Source organism: Sturnus vulgaris, chromosome 4 (genome assembly GCF_052056855.1).
Source record: "Sturnus vulgaris isolate bStuVul1 chromosome 4, bStuVul1.hap1, whole genome shotgun sequence".
Taxonomy (NCBI): domain Eukaryota; kingdom Metazoa; phylum Chordata; class Aves; order Passeriformes; family Sturnidae; genus Sturnus; species Sturnus vulgaris.
In genome coordinates, this window is record NC_142246.1 from 35205191 (window position 1) to 35228790 (window position 23600).

The window sequence follows — 23600 nt, forward strand, 5'->3', positions numbered from 1 at the left end:
GAATGGCAAAAATATAGTCTCATTGGTTAAATGCAAAATGGATTTGCCAGTGATATTTTTGTGGCAGTGATAAATAAATGCTCATTTTTATTAAGAGCCCAACTTTAAAAGCAAAAGAAGCAAAGCCTGCAGTATTTAATTTCAATTTTTTGCATCATGATTGATACTAGAAGATACAACCATAAGGCTTCTTGTCCTAACTGTGGAGTAGTGATGATGAGGGAGAGAGACAGATACTTTCCCCAGAACATGCAGCTGTCTGTACTTCAGGTGTGCTGCTCCACATCCATCATTGGCACATGAGTGAGAGGAATATGGAGTAAGCTTGCACTTCTGGAAGCATAATTCTTGTTCTTCAGAAACATCACATTAGTCCTGTGGCATCATTTTGACCTGATAATTAATGGATTATCAAACAAAACCATAAATTAAATAAGGACAGAAACAGACAAAGCCAGTCATAGGTACATTTGTTACTTCTCTGTGGCTCCTTTTTCTCCAACGGTGTATCAGTTAAGTTCTGACTTACCATGGGTTTTGTTTTTCCTTCTTTTACTGCAGTTTATTATGCTGACATACATCTTTATGTTGGCCTGGCTTGGAGTTACAGCTTTCACTTCTCTGCCTGTTTACATGTACTTCAATCTTTGGACCATTTGCCGAAATGCCACCGTAGTGGATGGAGCTAATCTCTGCTTGGATCTTCGCCAGTATGGTATGTAAATAAAAAGCACTAAATGAAAACTAAGATTTCACAAAAGAAAGCATTCCAGTGCTTTGCTTCCATGTATCTGAAATGAGCTGTTCAGTGTTTCTGAAGCAATTGTTGAGAGTCTCTCTCTGCCCTTTTAGCCACCAGTCTAGGCGGTGTATAAAAGATGAACTGCATTTCCAGACCTGACAAAAATTGAGTCAACCTTGTCCATCTTCCCAGAGTAATGAAAATCTGGCATGGGGCTTTGGCTTAGTCTCTTCTTTACAAATTGCTGGCACTTGTCTAAAATGCTTAATTAGTCATTTACCTGGAGAGTGACTTTTAATCTTGTGGTAGGACACCGACTTGGAGCTGTGAGGTCCTAGGGTATCAGCTGTGTCTGCAGAGGTGAATTTGGACACAACAAGATTCATTGCTTTCAGCCTTGATGAGGACTAACAATACTGATAGTAACAATCTAAGAAAGTGGTGGAAAGAGAGATAGAGGGAGTGGGTCTAAAGCCTGAACAGTGGGAGTTAGAATAAAGTGGGGATATGCACCTATGTGCATTTTGAGAGGATGTGAAATTTAGATAGAAAGGGATTTGTAATCTTAAAATGTGTGAGAATTCTTGTGTTGGTGATGGTAATTCAATTCCTTCCTTCTATAAGACTCGTTTGATTCTACATGTTATGGTCTTAGTGATTTCTCAACCCACAGAGCTTTGGATAATCATACTCTCAACAGAGAGTTTCTTATCTTTCTTTTGTTTCCTTGTACTAAAATAAAATCCCAGTATATTTTAATTGTGTGGAGATATAAAAGATGCTGCATTTCTTGGCAAAGAAACTGTTTCATTAATAATAAACATTTCAATAAAATATTTGACATTATTCTTGCATGAGAGGAAAGAAAACTTGGGTTTTTTTATTATTTATTGGGTTTTTTTCCAACACAGCATGGCAGATGAGTTTAAAAAGAAATTATCTGTATATATCCCATCAAGTGTATTCATTTTTCTTTCTATGACCTTTTATTTTGTTAATATTCAAGATTTTTTTTTTATTAATTCTATTTAGAGTGTTCATAGAACACCAAGATATACAGTGTGTATTCTGTGAATGTACCTGTTTCCTGTAGATTCAGTGCAAAAACCACTGATTAATATTAGGAATGAACCATTTTTCATGACAAATTAGTTAATTGTAGTTTTTTGTTCAAGCTAGTCCTTGATTTGTTATCTGGACATTAGCTAAAGGAAGCCAATTCTACTTAATATTGCTGAAAAGAGAAACAGTAAAGTATGTTTGTGTAATGCTTTTTTATAACTTGTGAAAGAAGCTTTATACCAGATCAATATGTTTGAAACCAATATACAGCACATTTCCCCACATGAGATTACAGAAGATTTGTGAACATTTTAAGTGTATAAACTGGTTGTAAATAATTTATGCTTTTTTAATCGTTGTTCTGATCAAAATAGGGAATAAAGATTTTTTCAAAATTGGCAGAAAAATTGTTACCTACATGTTTCTTACTGGGGCTTTTACTAAATAGATGATGTATTAGTTTTGTGCTGGCTGAAATGGAAAAAAATCCTAGGATGGTTTCATTTGGAAGGCACTTTAAAAACAAATTCCAACCATGGGGCAGGCAGACTTTCCCCTAGATCACATTGTTCAGGTCCCCATCCAACCTGTCCTTCAGCACTTCCAGGGATGGGATGCCCACCATTTCTCAGGGAAGCATGTTCCTGTGGCTCAACACCCTCACCACAAGGAATTTCTTCCTTACATCTAACCTAAACTGATCCTCTTTCAGTTTAAGCCATTAACCCTTTGTTCTACTGCAGCATGCCATTGTATAAAGTCCCTCTCCAGCTCTCTTGATGGACTCTTTTAGTTACTGGAAGGCTGCTCTAAGGTCTCCCCAGAGCCTTCTCTTCTCCAGGCTGTGCAATCCCAACTGCCTCAGCTTGTCTTCACAGGAGAGTTGCTCCAGACTCCCGATTGTCAACCAAACCCAAATATCATTGCTAAAATAAGTTCTTAGCTGTTCTCATATAAAGGAAGTTGATCTGTGCCAGGAATTCTAAATAATATGAATATTTATTCTTCTCCAGGTATTGTAACTGTTGGAGAGGAAAAGAAGGTTTGCACCTCATCAGAAAGTTTCATCAAGATGTGTGACTCTAATGAGGTAAATAAATATCATAGTATTTTTGGCAAATCCATAATATATGCTGTAGTAGGAAGTAGCTAATATATGTTTTCTCACTGTTAATGGTCTAATTCTAGATATGGTGATGAATTAAATCATGGTGAAAAATACAGTCAAGCAAGTAGTTTTCCTAGTATTTTACCAAGTATCAAATTTATTCAGTGCAATTTCTTCATCCATTTGTTTTCTAAAGACACTTGTGGTTTGTTTGTTTAGGGTTTTTTAATAATTCCAATATCTTGTTCTTTGTTACTGAGACGCTTTTGAAGGCTAGTGCCCTGCTGTACAATGAATAGATCCACAGGACTCACTGATTGAAGGGCTTATGATTACTGTTGTGACAGGAGAGTAAAGATTTCAAATGGATTTGGCCAAACCTTGTTGAGCATTAGGATAGTAGCTTTTAGCACATTTTTCTTTGCAGTTTTTCCCTTGGGCAAATGCCACCTGTTTCAGTGCAGCTAAGGGTTCTGGTGCTGTTTTAAAATGATAAAGGACGAACAAAATTACATCTGCCTGAAACAAAGAGAGGCTAAAATGCTGATCCCTCTGAAGCCAGAAGGATCAAGACTTGCTAAGTGTTTCACTAGGTCTTACCTAGTAAATAGTTGAATAAATCTCAGAGGGGAGGTACACAATCCGCCCTTATACCAAAACCATCTTAGAAAATGCAGCTCTTGTGGTGCAGTTGACTCTCTGTGGCTCCTGCATAAACCAGGTCATTGAAATTAAGAGCAAATGTCATCATTTGATTTGGGATTAGGTGAGGATGCTGGTTAATTTGAATTACGTAAGTAACCTGGTTTATATTATATGACTGTGAACAAATTTGAGAGGAAAGTGGATCAATATATGAGGATGTAAAGCTACAGGTATTGAAGGGAAAATGGGGTTTCTTAGGCTGTCTCTGCCACTGGAGAAGCTACCACAAACAGAATTCTTGTAAGGTAATATTGTAGTACTGTAGCACAAAAAACCCCAAACAAAACCTTCAAAATGCTTTGCAGTGCTTATCTTTAAATAATTAATTTTCTTAATATTTTATTATGTAAATGTTGTATTCCTAAATAGAATTATGTTTTTTTTCCTGATATGAGCACTGTAGCAAAGCAAGCACAAGCACAATGACACATAGTGATATCAATCTCTTGGAAAGATATTCCTATTCATTACTTTTGTGGAAGGGTGGCACATGGAAGGCAATTATTTGTTCTATGGTATTCTGAATTTTTGTTCATTTTCTGTTTGTTGTACAACTATGAAAGCTTTTTCTTTGCCTCCCTTTGCAGCTAAACATGACATTCCATTTGTTCATTGTGGCACTTGCTGGAGCTGGAGCAGCAGTCATTGCTATGGTAAGATACCTAACACTCTATGCCTCATCTGAATTGCTGATACCTTCTGGTTCTGACTTAGGATCAGCTGTTCAATTTCCATACTATCACTCAAAGCTATTATTAAAATATAGTTATGTAATTCAATACTCTCTCTTTTTTTCTTTTCTTTTTTTTTTAATATATTGATGGATTCTCTTTGAATTAGAATATCATGATTACTTTTTTGAATTAAAAAAACAGCTATAAGTACATGCAAATAATTTTTACTCTTCTTTTGCTGTATTCAGACAAGTCTGAATTCTAGTGTCTGTGTGGTAACCATAGTATTATACTTTCATGATCTCTGCCTTTCTGGGTAGTCATAGGCTTGCCATGCTGCTATTTTAGGAGCAGAATCTTTTTGTCAGTTCTGTGACTATAGATGAATGTGTTGATTTTTCTGTCAGGACTAATTTTTCTGCTCCTTTATAATGAAGATTACTTTAAATTTAGTGACATTTTGTCAATGAGAAGGTTCCACTGAGAAAAAAGTGTATGAGCTAGTGCCCTGCTCTTCTGTCTTTTGTCTGCTGTATTTGCCTAAGAAAAAGATATTTTTAGACTTGCAATTCTGTACTGGTGTAGGTTTGCACTATGCACACTGGAATGAGAAATGAGAAGTGACTGTTACTTGGTGCTGATGCATTCACAAGTGTTAGTGGTGGTGATCACTATGTACTGCTTATACTAGTAATTTTTTATAGATCATAGGGCCATGATTATTTTGTTATCCTTATAATTACTTTTATAAAAAAGTACACTCAGAAAATACCCAATGAAGCAAGTACTTCTCTTACATTAATGATTTTTTTGTTTTCATCTGCCATTCATTTGCTGCAAACATCAAAGATAGCCAAATGGAAAATATCTCTTTTCAATGTAGTTTTTTGTTTCAAGGCCACAAATAATAAGTGCAATAGTAGAATACAATTCATATTAATAATTGAATTGGTTTTTCAAACTTAAATTTTTCTACTTATAGTTTCAATAATAGTGACCATATAGCAATTATGATATATATATCATTATTGTTAGGAAATTAAATCCAAGAGATCATTAGTTTTCCATTGTATGATTATTTGAAAGTATATTCAGTAGTTATTATGAAATGCTAGTTTGTTCAGATAAAAATTCTGCATTTTAAACAAGACTTTTTAATCTGAATAGCCACCGAAAGATATTCAATTAAAAATAGCATATCTTCAGTGAAAGCAAATTAAGTAGGTACACTGTGCCACATAGTTTAAATACATAATACTTTCAATGAAGTTTTTAAAAGACCCGTTCAAAACTCAGCATATGAAAGATGCCATACCTGTATTAAACCAAGCACAAGCACCTCAGGAATTCACTTTGATGGTGCACATTTATTCACATATTTTTGAAGGATTACCCATATCCAAGTGTGCTTTCTGTTGAATTCTGTAACTGCACAGAGCAGGCATGATAACACTGTTTCAAAAAAAAGATGAATTAATATTCTAAGTGCTAGTAAATTGCATAGTGTCCCAATGCTGGTAGATGTATGTTTCATTAAATGTTTGCAACAGTTATATATATATATTTCAAGTTTGTAACGGCACAGTTTGTTTTTAACCTATCATTCTAATCTGTTAGGTACCTCCTAAAGACCAGTACGTTCTACACTTTAATAGTGGTAATTTCTAAAACCAACATTCCAGACCACATCTGTAGGTTGAGACATGTGCTTCACTCTTGACACAGTAGCCCAAACACAAGGATAAGGACATGAGGGAAAATTCAGAATTTGGTGGTTGGAAATGCAGATATTAACAGGTTCTCCTTTAAGGGAAGTTTACTTTCCCAAGGTAAAATTAATTTAAGGGAGGAAAAATTAATTTGGAGTCCTAACTAACTTCATCTAGGAAGAAGAAGATATATTTTTTTCTCCAGATCTTGCACTCAAACTAGTAGACAGAGGTAATGCATCAGTAGTGAGAAACAGTGTGCAGAAGTAACTCCAGTCATTGGAGAACCAGTGCCCTTCACTGCATGTGCTGTTTCAAGAATAATCACAAATATGAAATTATGACATTTGTGTATACCCAGAACATGTTTGTGAAATTCAACAGGAAAATTAGATTAAAATACCAGTCTTTTACAAAAGAAAAAGATTATTAACATAATGCACTCTTAAAACATTTCTTGCAAAAAATTGCTTTAAACTAGAATAGTCTATCTGACTAAAGTGGTAAGTATGTTGTATTTATGGCCAGCCAGTAATTGTAGTGCAACATTAGGGACACTGCTGAATAACTGAATTAGCAAAATATGCTATCTGAATTGACTTTTAAAGTTATGCCATCAGTATCCTCCTCTGTATCCTCACTTCTGAATTTGTAAACATTTGCGAGTACCAGACTATTTAATATCTGAGATTTCCTTAAACTCTCTAATATCCATATGATTCTACAAAATTCACAAAAGAATCAGCTTATTTGTAAATATTAAGTTCATCTGTCCCCAGGATACTTTTCATGAAAGTATATTTTAAAAATATATATTTTTAAAAAGTAGTCATTTATTGCAAAACCACCACAAAACTTGTTAATACTTGCAATACTATTTGGTCACAAATCACAAATTCCCCATATGTCTTGGTCGCAGATTTACATGTGAATTTTTTCACAATTCACTCTTTAGTCTGCAAAGGAGAGTGTTATTTTGGGGTTCAAAAGGAGAATTGTCCTAAGTAGGACTAATAAGTATTAGGACTGATTCACAGAAAACCTTATATTCCTTACAGTATATGTCAAGGAAAGTTTAATTTTGCAGCAAAGAACACCTGTGTAGAGTTTATTTTGAAAATTTATCATTCTTATGTCAACCCAAGATGGGAAAAAAAGAACCGAAACCAAAACCTGATAGAATTATATATGTTGTAAATGCTTTTTGAGAGGTTTCATCATGGAAAAAATAGCCAGGCTTTTGAATCATATTTAATTTGTACCATATATGATTCTGAGCAGTACTGTTCTTTCTTTTGTCTGAATGGGTAACAAATGCATGTGGAAGAGATCATTACAATAATACATATTAATTTTACTGTTGTCAGTGTGTTAGAAAGAGACAGAAGACATGAAGTTTAAATGTAAGCTCTAGCATGCAAGAGTTGATTGTAAAGCCGGTATACATTCCACCTGTGATGTTTCCCCAAAAACACTGCAGAAAAACTTAATTATGAGATGCAAGATTTCCTTTCTCAAAAGTTACCATGTGAGCTGGTAACTCTTTTGCCTTAACTTCCATAGAAATTTTGTCCTGCAGGGTGGCGATGCAATCAATCCCCCTGAAATAGGAACAAGGGAAATGTCAAGTGGTCTATTCTTCTCCTCAGTATGATTGTGCTCTTCTGCAGGGTATGCGATTTGTGTTAAGGGAGGAAGAAAAGCTATTTAGAGATGGGTCCTGGGGAAGTACTGACATGTCCTCAATGGAAAAATACAACAAACTCCCCTGCCCAAATATCCTCCTAAGCTAGCTGCAATTCCACAATTTCTAAACACTGAAGCAAACTTTCACCTTATGAAGAAATCTGAGCAGGAATGGGTATGGAAAGACCCCGCACTGTCTTGCATATGTCTGTAATTGAAACCTCCTGAGGCAGACTGTGGAAGCTGCCTGGCTTCAATTTAAATAAACCTTGATGGGGCCCCCACTGGCTTCAGGCTATTCAGGTCATGGAGTTGTGAAACGCAATTAGACAGCCACTTAGAAATGACCTCGGTAGTGTGGCAATGTTATCTAGGAACTTGGTGCTAAAACAGAAAAACAAAGGTGGCTGGACTGTTCGATGTATATGTCATTATAAATAATGGATATATATTTGAGATTATATAAGTTATAGGAGGTGTTTCCTGGCAAGTCTTCCTACTTACAGCGAATGTGAACTGCAAGAGTTTTCAATAGTTTATTATAATATCTTGATTCAGTAACTTCTTAAAGAAGGGATGGGCAAAGAGTGGGTGTTTAATGAAGGTCAGACTGTTACTAATATACCTTCAAAATAGTCTATTATTAACAAAGAAAAATGCCAAATGAAACTGCAAGACATTAAGTTTAAATTTGTCTCTTAACTGGGTCATTACGAAATATTTTGTGAGGATAAGAAAACATCATCTCATTTTCATCAGAGCTTCTTGAGTTGCAAGGATTTCTGGCAAATACATTTTAAAAAGTCGTGAAGATGTGAGTACACTGATATCCCCCCACACTTTCAGGATTCTCATGTCTGCAATCTGTTTGAAGTTCAGACTGTATTTTAAACTAAAATTTCAGGATCAAAGGGCGCCAGTATTCATGTTTTCATTGAGTGCAAATTGCAATAGAGATGATGAAATTGTTAGGATTACCAGCCTGTTTATTTTGATTTTTCTCAATAGTTTTACTGTGGAGAATTGAAGGCGTTTCCTTCAGTACAGTGGAGATCCAGGATTAGGGTCTCTCATTTGATCTAGAAATGCCTGATCCAGAAGCCAGCCATGGTGAAAGCTTTTGGAAGAGCTGAGTTAGGATAAGAAGGTGTTTCTTTTTCCTGTGTACTAAATGATGAGTAGAGAGTGTTCCAGAATGGCACACAACATGCTGCCCTCTCCAACATCCATACCCACGGATTGCATTGCTAGTGTTCTAGAGATACTGAGAAAATCCTAAATACATGTAGAAATACTACTCTCTAGTTTGGTTATTTTTTTCTAGAGGACGGATCCTCTGAACAACTTCTTTCTCTTTTATGCCTCCTCAAGTCTGACTATTTCTCAAATAAGGACTAATTGGAAATCTGACATAAAATAGGAAGATAAAAAAAGTAGCAAAAATATCAGGTCTTTTTAAGGGCTTCAGAATGCTTTCCTTGATCTTAGTTATCCAGATTAAGAAATATACTTTTGCCTATACTAATCAGCAACAATTGCCAACAAACATTTGTGGAAAAAAAAAGTCCAAATAACATTGGATGTTCCAAAAGAAAAAACACATATTAGAATAGATCTGTTCATTTAGTGTGAATCTAAGATACTCATATGTACAACAGTACAACATGAACAGGAGAATTTGCATAACTCAATGTGGTTTTTTATTGTGCTATTATTCCATTTTCCATTAACTGAATCCCAGTATAATTTCTTGATTTCTTAGAGGGAGGTGAAATAGTTTGGACCCACAAACTTGTCCGTTGCTTCTGAGGAAGTAGATTACCATAAATTAGAGATGCTCTCATCAGAAAGTGTCTGAAAGCCTGCTAGGAAAGGAATGAATGTTCAGAGAGTCCCAGCATAAGCCAGCTGAATATCCTTGTGGAACATTTTTATTTTCTGACTGAATACAGAGTGAACAGAGCATCAAAATTTTTTTTAGCTATATTTTGTCACATTTTGCTAGCTGAACTTATTTTCCAGTTATTGACAATTTTGCCCCAGATTGGCAAGTTAAATACAAAGTTAGAATTGTAGTTGAAAGAAGTCATGGCTAAATGGAAAGAATATGCTAACTTTAATAAAAATTAAGAAGCAAAACTTTCTTTAATTGTATTAGATATGCAGACATAAGTTGTATCTATGGCATATTTCTATCTTAAGAACTACCTTAACAAATACTTCCTCAGTGGGGAAAATGTACAATAAATACATAACCAGAAGGCATTTTTACATGTACCTTTGCAGACTAGCTTAAAAATAATGCAGGGATGATTTCTGGATTTTTCAGGTTTTAGGTTGTTTTTCCTTATATCTGTTGCTACCAACTACTAGTTATAATAATAGTAACAGCTGGGAGATAATCTGAAGATTAATGAAGCCTGAGTTTGCCATCGTGGTCCTGTACTGCTACTTGATACCATGAATGCCTAGTTCCTGCTGATGAGAGCCCAGTCTCTGTCCTGCAGCCTTCAAGTTTACACGTGCTCTATTCTGGCTACCTCTATTGTTTCTTAACTCTGTGTTACCTCTCTTACAGGTTCATTATCTCATGGTCTTGTCTGCCAACTGGGCCTATGTGAAAGATGCTTGCAGAATGCAAAAATATGAGGATATTAAATCAAAGGAGGAACAAGAGCTGCATGATATTCATTCTACTCGCTCTAAAGAGAGGCTCAATGCTTATACATAAAAGAAACCTTGTCTTACTTCCTAACATGTGAATGCTTTGTTGTTTAACTAAAGGCCATCCTACCATTTTAAAAACAATTGAAAGTGCTTCTCACAAAAGATAGTTTGGGTGACTTACATATCACCTACATACAATTCTTGGTTGTCTAGCACTTGGTTTCTTAATTAGTTCTTACTTTGTGCGACCATTCTATACCACGAAGCTCCTAAATAGCCTTTCCTGAATCCCTTTAAGCTAATTAGTTCTGATAGGTCAAGAATACTAAACTATTGTCAAATACAACTATGTGTTTGATTTTTTTAATCACTTTGTATGTGTTATGCATAACACCTTTTGCATTGTTTCTTATATGTTTTTGGAAAAAAAGTAGCTTTTTATACTTTTTAGTTTTGAGTTCAGTAACTACTTTAACTACAGGTATACTTCAAAGGGACCATTGTACATGATGTACAATATATAAAGAAAACATTCTGATGACTTTCCTTTATATATGGAAAACCTGCCAGAGGGACCCTGATCAACTTGAATGAAGGTCCTAAGAACGTTTTAAACAATCAAAGGTGCAATTTCTAAATTTGTAATAGTGGGTAAAAAAATAAAAAAAAAAAGTGAAAAAAGAAAAAAAAAGAAAAAAAAGAAAAAAGTGCTTCTTATCTTTGTTAACATTGTATTATTGATGTTTTTAAAGAATATTCTCTTGTTTCAAGTTCCATGGGTGATAATTCCTGTTTGTATTGTGAGCATGCAGTCCGTGGTGCTAACAATGCATGGCCACTTGCCTTTTGAAGGAATTCAATACCACGGCTACCTGTTAACGAGTTATGGTATATAGACAACTGTTAATTAAGTGATATAGTTATTCATAGTTTTCTACAGAATAATCTCTCTTTAATTCAATGATGGTTATGCTAAATTGGAGCTGTCCATGTGATGATGTAAGAAATTACTGCTTAGCTACATTTATGAAAGTAATATATCCAAAATGCAGTGACTATAGGAGTCAGATGTCTTTTTACCTGCTTTAAAAATTTAAATGGATTGCACCTGTCTGAACTGTAAAAGATATATTAAAGGAGACTTCCATAAATGTTATAGCTTGGCTTCTAGCTTTCCTACACATAATGGTTTACCTGTATTACGTTGAAGTAAGGTGAAAGACCACTACAGAGCTTATTATTTCAAAGTGTAGTAATATATTTGAACCTTTATTTTGATATGAAAATGTTATCAGAATGACAGGTCGTCTTAATTTGAAAGAATTACCTGTATCAAAAACAGAACAAAAAACCCTATTTAAGAAAAGTTGGTATTATTGGACCAAATTTGGTGGATTTTTTTTTTTTATTTTGCCTATTTCTAATGCTACAAGAATGCTGTAAAGTGTCTTTTAAAGTGATGTAGCCTGACAAGACATTTTTGTCAGTGTTAAAAATCTTAGGTAGTTTTGTGCACTTATTGGACCATTGTGAATTCTCTCTCAGTGTAAGTGCATTTCTAATAAAACTTCTTGAGTAAAACTCTTCTTTGTACTATTACTAGTCATGCATCATCAGTAATTTTTAACAATTCTTGTAGTAAGTAGAAGGTAATACTATAGTTACTTGTGGCATGATAATGCATTAAGTAGTATTAGTTGGTTGAGTTTTTTTTAATTTTTCTTTTCTTTTGCTTGTTTTGGGGTTTTTTTGGTTGTGTTTTTGATTTTGGGTTTTGGTTTTGGTTTGGATTTTTTTTACACTTAAGCTGTCCTACGGGGTCAACAGTTTTCTGATAATGTGCAGTACCGGTATTACAGTTCTGCAAAAAGTATTAGGAACCTCTTTTTGGATTCTATATTGTAGTGTTTCAGTTTTGTGTCTTAAAATGTTTGTGCTGATTTTTAAAACTATGTCTTTTAAACTCATGTAATGATGTTAATGCTTTTGGCTCTTCTCTGGTATTAGAGTTTGTATTTTCACAAAGAATGCTTTGTAGCAGGCATTACAATTAATCTGTTTTGTACATAAATGTGCCAACAGCTTGATGGTGGCGTTTTTGAAATGTAGAACAAAGTGCTTGCAAAATGTAATAAACACACTTGTGTACTTTGTGTTCTTGTTAATTCTTTGTGTAGTTTTTCTTTGTCCATACAGGACAGGTCACCGTATCTAGAAATGGAAGAAGCTTGTTTCTCCTATACACCTTGCTATTGCACAGATTGCTTTGAATATCTCCTAACCAGCATTTAGTGTCAGAAATCACGTATCTTAAGGCTAAGAGAGTAAAATATTTTCTAAGAGCAGAGTTTCATAGTCTAGGAAGTGCCAGGTAGCAGGAGCCATATTTGCTATATTTTTAACATATCAGTCAAAAGAAAAATTAGGAAAGATTCCCTTGCTACAGTCTCATTTGGAACAGCTCAGCAGAAACTGATCTGACAGCAAATGAGGATACTGATTTCTGGATGTTACAGCAACTAATACTTTGAAACCTCAGTAACAATACTACATTACTTAGGTGCATGTAAAGTAATTCCAATGGCTGAGAGAGAACAATGTGTAATGTATTTGTTTCTCAGTTACCTAGCTGTTATGTAGCTCTTTGTTGCTCTCTATGAGAACATGTGCCATAATGGCAAACATTTCTTCAGTAGCAGCACAAGCCAAGGGAGTAGAGGAGCTTCCCACAGCACAGCACAGCACAGCACAGCACAGCACAGCACAGCACAGCACATCTGTCATAATTAATTCACTTCAAAGTCTGCACATATTTGGTTTATTCCAGAGTCTTCTCTGTTTGTTGGCAGCCTAAGCTGATTTTTCCTGAGGTAGGCTGCATGGATCTTGATTTCTAAAAACTCTTCTGTGCTTAATCTAAACTTGTGTCTATTGGGCTTTTAAGAAAACTGTTGTAGGCTAATCTGTTTGGCACAGGTTTTTGCCTTTAAAAAGGCTACAGTTAAAGAAAAATTTTCAGTTTAAGAGGATTCCAGCCCTGGATACTCAGTTTTGCTTGTTCATCACAGTTTACTATGCCCCATAAATGCTACTAATAGCATGTTACAAAACAGATGCAAAATTGATTTGAGGTAGATATCCTTCCCAGTCCCTGTCTCCCACTCACATCACCCCCTTTTCTTCTGCACAAGATTATTTTATCCATCAGCAGGACTGTTTCCCTCAGCAGCAATGTTTCTACATTGAGCATGAGCACATAAAACATTGAATCAGCAAGATTTAGACAACGCACAGCAGCACACCACAGACTGGGGATGAGTGTTTCCACCTTGGTAGAGAGACTGGCAATTTTTAAGCCAATGCACCATATAGTTAGGTGATGTAGTTAAATAGAGGAGACATTGAAATTATATGCCTATTTAATATTTCTAAATAGTTAATGACTTTTTTTTCCACAGGTCCTAAAGTAAGAGAATTTCAAGTGCAACTGGCAATATATCTATAAATTAATTTAAAGTTATATATGCAACTTTTAATCTTACATTAGTGCAATTATTTAAATTGTAATATGTGTACATTGATTGTAAGTATTATTTGAACATTATCATGATTACAACTCACTTCAGTAGTATATTTAGGACAGAATATTTCTGTACTGTACTTCCTATAATAACCGATGACAACAGTTAATAGAGTCTTTTCCATCATCAAGATCCAATGCATTTTTAAATTTTTCACTTCTGGGTTACCACAAGTATTTATGTAGTTGGTTTTCTGAAGAACACAGCTCAGTTTATAAACCATAAAAGATCAGACTATAGTAAATTTCATCTCAGGAGGAAAGGGTGTGTTTTTACAAGCTCTCTCTTAAAATTATTTTTTTTCCCAATTTTTTATTTTTATTGGGTTGCACAGAAACCCCACATACATTGTTATGCAGCAAGCTGATTTATGTCTCACATTTCAGAGCTGCCTCCATTTTGGGTAGATATCAATTGGAAAGAACAGGCCCAGAGCACACAGTGTCTTTAACAGCTCTTTCTGTCCCACATGAGTTCTTCTAACTTGCATTTTCTACAAGGGAGGAACTCCAGCAGTTGCTGGATTTTGAGGTTTTCAGCTGTAGTTTCTTGTTCTTTCAGGCATCCGTGGAGGATCCCAACACATCACAGTTACTTCTGTGTTTAACAATTATTAGCAATGATGGAGACAGGTAAGTGTTTCTGCTGGCACACCAACAGGGATGGTGACTGGTACAGAAGTGGATCATCAGACAGATTTGCAGCTACTCTGCAGGGAGAAATTTATCCTGAGGAAAAGGTTCTGCACACAAGCTGCTGTGCACTCTTTCCCTCCCTGTGTAAAGTGGAGTTTGGTCAAGTAAATGTGAGCCCCAGGGAAGATCATTTCAGTAGGTCTTTGATTTGGTGCTTCTGAGCTTCCCATGTTTGAAAGGGATGGTTTGGAGGCAGGTGTATGTACTTTAGGAGTTATTAAAAAGCAAAGCAAAACAAAACAAAACAAAAGCAAAAAACCCCAAGAGACTTGCATGAATATCCTATGGTTCTACATGTTGAGTTACTCAAGACAGAAATACTGTGTAGGCCACATAAAGGATTATCAGAGCTAGGTTTTTCAAAGGATCTAAATACCTTTTCTTCTCAGTTGCCCAAGAAAACGATACTTAGCATGAATCACTTTCCTGTGGTTAATAGAAAATATTTTGGTCTCTGAGACTGTAAGTCCTGGGTTTTATTACATAGCTTTACTCACATGTATTTCTTTGTAAGGATAAATATTAATTTTAGAACAAATCTCATGGGGAAACAAATTTATCCTCAACAAATTAATGTCCCTGTAAAAGCATGAAAGTTAATTCCTGGATTTTACAATTCAGTTAGTTAATTGCATGTAAAATCACATCCTCACCACTTTGTCCTTTTGGAATAATAAACTAAATCACATGGTTAAACACAGAGGAAAAGTGTCAGGTATCAGCAGCCTGGTTTGAACTGAGTAAGCAGATGGAAACCTTCCTCAAGGAGGCAGTGCTAATGCCTCATATTGATGCCATCTTCTGAAGTATGAAACGTTAGGCACAAATACCTCATTAAGGTGTTTCATTCATATTTCTGTTTTCCTTTCATTATTTACTTCTCCATGGCATGCTCTTCCTTGTGACATAATTTGAATTGGAGCTGAAGCAACATAAAACTTGCTGCTACCGAGGAGAGGATGTACCGATGCCACTGAGCAGTGAAGTACCACATGCTTGGAAACAGGGATGAGACCAGTGAAAAAGGAAGGCAGAAAAAAAGAAATACAAGATTTTCCTTTCCTAGTAATCCCCTAGTAAAGCTGCAAGGTAATAAGAGATTCTCTGGGCTCGAGACTTGTACCCCAGTTAAAGCATTATATACAGGTATGCTTTGCAGCACTAGGGCTTTAGGCGTAGTGAGAGTTTCTGACAAGGTACAAATGGCAAATGCCACTTGGAACATATTTTGGACAGTCTAAAGCCATGTTTCTCCTGAAAGGAGCAGATGGTCGAGAGAAACTTGTCAAGCTTTAATTGTCACAGAAGGACCTAGTCACTGGTCATCTGGCCATGTGTGCTCAGGATCTCTTCCCAGCATGAGTGGCGTGGTGGCAGAGCTGATGTGTCACATATGCAACTGCATGGACCTGTGGGGTAGAGCTTGTACCACTTAAAGCAGCTCAGGGGATGATGCAGAAGAGGACCTCTGCTTCAGTCATAGTCCTGGCCCCACTGCAGCAAGGTTGTTTTTCACTAATACAAGGAAGAAAAGTAGAGATTTGAGGGTGATCAGTATGGAAAATCTGATTTTTGTATGTGACACATGTCAAGTGTTTTTGCAGTGTAATAGTTTATGTTAAGTGCATGCATTTTTCATATCTTGAAAATATACACACACGTCTATGTGTCACACATACATGAAGATAGATTTTTTCAAATGAACCTCTGTGCCACAGTAATAATAATGACAGCCTCAAAGAAAAAGTAAATTCAATGATTGGGTGAAATTTTTCATAGAAGAAATGGCATTAATTTTACTCTACCACAGTTATCAGATACTTTGCAAATGATAAGATCATCTATGGAGGTAATAGCAGCTCTGACTTTTTCTTCATGAGCCTATTCAGCTTGTTTTGCTTTCTGGTAATAGCAGGTCTCTGGCCTTTAGGGAGTTATTTTATTCCCCTATGGATCTTCCAAACATTCTGACAGAAATGTTAAGCCTTATTCTCAGCACTTAACACGTGGAAATACATGCATGAGCAGATATTTTTCCCTGCCTTTCTTCAGCAAGCTCAACACTGTTCTTTCTCTCACTGCACACCCTCCAGAGTGCATCCACAGGTGCTGTGCCTTCGTGCTTGCTTCCCCCTAACCCTTTTCCTGGTGTTCCCTTCACCCTCAATCTCTGCCCCTGGACAATCCACTGCTTCCCCCTCCATCCCTGCGAGTCTGCTTTGCTCCAGCTGCAGGGGGCTCAGACGGGCATTGGGATCAATCTTCCATGGCTCAGATCAGATGTGATGCTGTGCCCAGCCAAGCCTCCAAATGTGAGGGAACCTGTGGAGAACAACTGTGGAGAAAATGTTCCCTAGGGAGAAAAACCTGAGCTCCTTAAAGACATTTCTATCATCATCCAGTACTCCTAATGTAAAGGGAAAACCAGGAAGTGGGGGGATATTTATGCTTATCACGTTGCCATAAATCCTAGGCAAATTTGTGCTATGCAATACTTTCCAACTGATATTCAAGATTTATTTTTCTTCTTTAAGATCAGACAAAATCCTAAATAGAAATATTAGACAAAATAATATTTCTTAAATTGAGAGAGGTGTTCATCTGTCACAAAGAGGCTGATGACGAAAAAAATAAAAAGTCAAATCCACTAAGTTCACAAATTAAAAAAAAAAAAGTAATAATCTGATTCATGCCATAATTTATGGGATATAATTAAGTGACCTGTTGGAGGTGATAATCCTAAGAAAAAAGTCGATTAAAAAAAGGGATTAAAAGAGTGTCCTTTTTAAAATACAAGACAAACTAACAGTACTCAGAAATGTTTTGGTAATTTGTGTACGATGAGAAATGTTTGCATTTTGACAAAAAATATACAGATTCATATATCTATTTGTACTAAATTTTATTAAATTTTAATAGAAGGCCACGTGCATTGAAGGAGCCATTGAACTGTCAAAGTCTTCTCCCCTTACCAAAGGCTTCCCTGTGTGCCATGGGGAGCAGTAAGAGTTTGTTATCTGCATTAATCTCTTTAACTGGATTAAACTCTTGAAATCCACTCAGTGCCTGGACTACTATATGGGCCAGATCTGTCGAACAGGTACTTATGAACAGACATGCAGACAATTTGACTATGTTCCAGAAGATTAAAGCTGAACTCTGTGTCACAGGTTTTCCCAGGAGGCTAACTCAGAAGACTGCACCTCTTTCTAGGGTCATAGTCCTTCTAACAGTTCTGTTGTTTTGTTTTCTGTAAAACAAAGAAAAACAAGAGATGAAAAAATTATAGACAGCTGAATGGAAACAAATCTGTGTTTGATCCAGTATTGTTTTTTGCTTTATATTAGGCAGAGACAACATAATCTAGTGCTACATTTCAATTTGATAAATATTTCTGAGATTATTTTTACTTATTCTATGTTTTTATTTTGGCACTTGCAATCCTGTTTTCATATACCTACAAGTGACCTAACTTCATTTCTTCTGTGTAGTATACAGAGAGAAGTTTTCAGTATCATTCAATTTGTTTGGTGTTGAACTTTTCAGTAATTTTAAAATACTTTTTATTATCTTTAAATATTTTTTTTCCATATGAATTATTGAAAATGCAATCATTTCAGCTCTATTTCTTTCTAGGAATTTGTTCAGACTGAGAAATCTAACTAAACTAACTTAATGTACTTACCCTTTGATTTTGAAGTATTATAAGTTTCAAAATGCCTTAGGCTCAAAGCAAATCCTTCTTATACCAAAATAAATAAATAATTCTCATAAATAAATTAATTAATTAAAAAAAAAAAAAAGTGGAATCAAGTAAAAGTGCTGTGGTGACGCTGAAATTTGATATTTTACGTTTTTCTGTCCTGAATTGCATGTCAAGATGCTCCACAAATAACTGCAATCAATCTTCCTATGAAATTCTGGCATTCAAGTTTATTTTTCAATGACCAGGCCCTCTGAGACCATGATCACATCTCTCTAATACAATTTAAGTAAACATAAGTGAAAATCCTGAAGGAAGGAATTTTTTTCTTTTTTGAGCCTGTGTTCTATTCATAGACACAATTGTGGATAATGGAAAGCACGTTGGTTTTCCTGCTTATTCCTCATTAAATACAAGTATCTTCACATATAAAAACCACCACCACCCAAAACACAACACAAAGAGATTATCCACGTAAGGTATTATTTTGTACCTTCTAATGACAGTGAGGAAAATGGTTAAAGGGGATGACGGTATTGTCGATCTCACACTGATGTGTGTAAGGTACTGACATCTGGTGGTAAAGCGATGTAAAATAGAAGAGTGCGGCTAATAAGTACGTTTGAGAGGGTCTGATTTTAGATAATAGCTTTCGTAAGACAGTCTGTTCCTTTTCTACTTCTGTGTGTTTATAAATTATTCTGTAGCATAGCTTAAAAACATTCAGTCTGTCTTTACATATATATATATATACAAATAGATTTAGCCCTTAAATATCAGTCACAAGTGGGAGTGAATTAACAGGCAGTGAACAGCTAAAGGATTTCAGTAGGGAACCTGATTTCTTGGCATTGCTCATTATTCTAAAGGGATTTTTTAAATCTTTAGCAGAGTTTTCCACCTACTTTAGAAATGGCATTTGTTCTTAATTATCATTGCAAGATAGTGTGAATCACCACACCACCACCCCGACTACAAAATTTACTTTTGTAGTACAGCGATTTTTTTTTACATATAACAGGTAAAATTTATAAATATGCTATTGATGATGCTGACTTACCTCACCTGGTGGGAAAACAGGGATGCTAGCCTTTTGTAAATACTTGTTACTTTCTAGAATAAATATATTTTGAATTAAACTACTGAGTGGTATAACTAAGTAGTGACAGCTTCCAGTTATATCTAAGCCTTGTTTGTCATTGAAGTGATAAGCAAAGTTCTAAGTTCCAGTGGAGCAGAGCCGTGCTTGTTCAGCCGTGGCATCCTGAGGTCTCTCAGTTTGGTGATGATGTAGTCAGTGGTGTTACCTCTGCACACATGGAAGTTGCATGTTAAACTGCCCTGTGTCTAGCTAGCCAAGCAGCTGCCCAAAAACAAGCTGTGTTATTGCTAGAGCTTTAAACATAGATGGGCATAGACCAGATGATATTTATGATAATTTTAGGGGCCTTAGGATATCTCTCCTGATCTTCACCTACTACTCCAGGAGGAGTGGCAGACATGACATCTCGCACCTGCTGGCCCTGTCAAGGGTATCAAACACCCTGAAAAATGCAAAATGCCACCAAGTTACTCGACTGAGGTGAGTCTTACATGTCTTGATCTGCAGTGTTTTGGCTTCTCAGCACAGGGTAGACATCAGAGCCAGCCTTGTGCTTTTGTGTCTGGCTCAACCCTCCAGCCTTGCTCCTCAGCAAGAAGACAACACAGTCAAATCCACCCGTGGGTCTTCCAGCTGGAGGAACAGGTACATACGTCACATGTGCAGCTCTTTATAGAGCATTTCCTCTTAATATATAATTAAGATACATATCTGATTTAATAAGGAAAATAGGTAGGATTGGGGCAGAGGAGAACCTTGCCACTTCATTTTCTGGTGCCTTCCTAAAGGTGACAAATTGGAAAATATTTTTTGAAAAACATGAAATCAATTCAGCAGTGATGTGGTTTTGTTTTGTGTTTATTTTATTTGTTTTTGGTTTTTTGTTTTTGTTTTTGTTTTTGGTTTTGTTTTTTTGGTTTTTGTTTGTTTGTTTGTTTGTTTGTTTTTTGTTTTTCCAGATGTATGGAATCCTTTCAAGAATTAAGTCATTATCGAAACAAGATTCTAGTAAGAGGAGTAAAGTCTTAAAAAAAAACCAAAACAAAAGAGAACTAAGTGCCTTACCAAATATGTAACTTTCTTAGTTCTTTCTTAATTTAGGTTAACAACATGTAGTCCCTTCCCCAGAAGAAAATTCCAAGATAAATCATGTTCTTGCTGAATTTGATCTAGATATATTTAAGCATGGGAAATGTGCCTTGGCCACTGCTTAAATTTAGGAGATGCTTAAGTTTACTTGCATATAGACCTCCTCTGGATGACAATAGGTGGCATAAACACACGTTGTTTTCTTGTTTGATTGAACCAATTTTTGAGATTAATTGTAGAGCTTCCTCAGAAAAACTTTTCTCCCCCAAAACAAGAACGTCCTTGTTCATAAAAATGTATTTATCGCTTCTTTTTCTCTTAAAAGTAATTCATAACTGGCTGCACAGTCAGTTAATCTCTAAGTCCAGAAAAAGGCACCAGAATAAGTGACTAGGCAAATTCAAAGACAGAATATCTAGTAAAATTTCTGACTCAAGTGGAAACATTGGCAGTGTTTAAAAGCATGTTACCTGTCAAAGACTGGTTTCGCTCTTCCTCTCTCTCATCTGCCAAATGTGTGAAAAATCTTCCTGCATGCATCTCATTATTTCTGCAGTATCTGCAGTCTGGAAAGAGTCCTGGAACTTGGCTTCTGACAGCACAGGAAAAGGAACTGTCAGCACATAGTCTTATAATATACTTATCTGATTTTGGTGCACTTATTTGCAGCACTACATTTTCTCCGTGTCAGTACTTGTGGTTGTGGTGACAGCGTCTCTCCTTAACTGCCACACAACCAAGTGTGCTCCACATAAGGCTATTAATCATTCTGGTGGCCTGTGTGTGCCTGCCTCACAGCCAGTGCTGAGAGGAGAGCAAGCTGTTCCAATGGACTGGTACAGGCAATGGAATGGGTGGGCATGCAAAGAAAAAGATGGGAAAATGGACAAATTGCTAGTGCTAATGTAGGGTATTGATATGAAGCAAATAGGGTGTGATAAGTGAAAGAAATGACAAGACAAATTGGTGAAAGGCTAACAACAGCAAAAGGAGTGAATCAGAACACGATGCCATGTAGCAGGGAGCCCTGAGAGTGGAAAGAGCTGGGATAGGTCATACCGCAAACACTTGACAGGATGGGAAAACCATTGAGGTGTGGAGATAATTTCCAATCTGACATGAGACTAGAGCACAGATCTGAATGAGCAAGAAAGAGTTTGAAAAAAGCAACACACAAAAATACATATTGGTATAAGAGAAATAAGTCTATTTCACAGTATTTGGAGATCACGGAAATTAGTCCAGAGAGAAAGTACTTCTGCACATCTTACAAACTCAGCAGGACTTTGAAATAAAAATGAAAAGAATAAGAAATAAAAAATGCAGCTGTTAAGAGACATATACAGAATATCTCTTGACAGTCACACATCTGAGAACATTTATAATAAGGCTGAAATACAGAGTGAAAAGAAAGATGAAAGATCTTCTTCTGTAAGTACATAACTTAACAGTGACTCAGTCATTGAGACTGAGAAAGAAGATCCCATGAGACCAGAGAAGAGAAGGAAATATAAGTATTTCCTTCTTAATTTATTTGACATCAGAATTATAGCAAGTAGCAGAAGGATTTCAAATATCTGACAGGACTTCTTTGACATGTTTTTGAAAAGTTGTGTAGAGCATTACGAACATATATAGCATGAAATAAAATGAACATTCCCAAAGATAATTTCTTTCCATAAAAAAATGTTAATTTCCTGATGATTTTATACTGCTCTTTGCTCTGTCTTCTGTAGTTTGCTTTTCTACTCCACAATTTTGGAAATGGAAAATATCTTACTATAGTATGACTGAGTCTTCACATTTCCAAAAAGCTCTTAATATATCTCTGAACACCACAAAGGGATTTGTGTGATTTGGCTGGCACCACTTGCTTGGAACTTTTTTTGGGTTCTTTTATTAGCAGGATAACAATAGCAATTTAAAAGGATAAACCTAACAAAACCAATTAAATGAAGTATAGTGCAAATGTTTGCTTTTAGGTTCAGGACGACTTTCATATTTCTAGTGTGACACATCCTTGAAGGAAAATTAATTTTCCTACACTGCTGTCCAACCAGGAGGAAAATAATGGTCTCCCTGGTAGCAGAAGCTTCTCTAGTTTTCATCCAGAACTAATGCAGATTAAGCCTCCTAGGTCTTTCTTAGGAGTCTCTGATATGAGGTGAAGGACAAGGCAATGTGAATACTTTTCGTCTATCACCACCTGCTCATTTTTAATGTAATCATTCCAATTGTCCTTATCAGCCTCTGTCTTGTCCTTTTGTTTTGGGTGAGGGGAATTGCCTGCTGTGTTACCAGTCTGTGGAGAATTTAATTAAAAGGTGAGGTGTGGTGGTGGCTGTGCTCTGGCTCCTGGTAGATGAAGATGTGCTTACAGACTTTCATGCTGGATGGAGTTATCTCATCGTTTCCTTTTGCCCCTTCCATCTCCATTTCTATGAAGTTTTCCAGCTCTCAGAAATGCATTTTTCATCCTACGTTTGTCTAGCAACAAGCAGAAAAAGGAATGTCAAGCGACACAATTATTGCATACACAGCAAATGAAAGTTATGAAAGATTGCCAAGTGTCTTGCAAGTGTTTCTGGTCTATTCTGTTCAGATTACCTGGAGGATACTAAAATAGACAGAGGGAAGTGATAACCAGAGATTAGAAAAATTCAGAAATATTGCTGTTTCAGTTTGTGTAAATTGAATAGTTTAAATTAACAAAAAAATTAAAAAAAGAGAAAGCCCTAAAAAATTCACTTATGCACTGTTTGAACATCTCCTTTCATATTTTCATTGCATTCTGTATCAGGATTTCTGAAATGGAAGTATTTTATTCAGTCATCAAATTATTTTGCCTTTCCTCACATGAATGAAACTTGAAGTCACTACAATCTCCTTGCAGGACTGGCACAGTGCAGTGCAGATTTGGCTGTCAGAGCTGGTTGTTCCACAATGTGGATGTTCACACAGCTCTCAGAGCACTCAGGGGCTTAGTTAAGGAGATTAGGAGACTCACATTGCATCTTTCCCAATGTCCTTACTTAAACAAACAGCTTAATGTCTTAGAATTTTTAAAATAATTTGAA

The 23600-nt window shown here is 35.9% G+C and overlaps 1 protein-coding gene across 1 annotated transcript in view; it reads left to right on the forward strand.

Moving 5' to 3' along the window:
- The window catches only part of GPM6A (glycoprotein M6A), a 113892-nt gene extending 101374 nt beyond the window's left edge, over positions 1-12518 (forward strand). Inside the window, exons 4-7 of the mRNA XM_014884002.2 lie at positions 562-715; positions 2818-2894; positions 4205-4270; positions 10265-12518. Coding sequence (XP_014739488.1) covers positions 562-715; positions 2818-2894; positions 4205-4270; positions 10265-10417 — 450 coding nt within the window. The 3' untranslated portion in view covers positions 10418-12518. The remainder of the gene's footprint in view (positions 1-561; positions 716-2817; positions 2895-4204; positions 4271-10264) is intronic.
- Positions 12519-23600: the final 11082 nt, after the last annotated feature.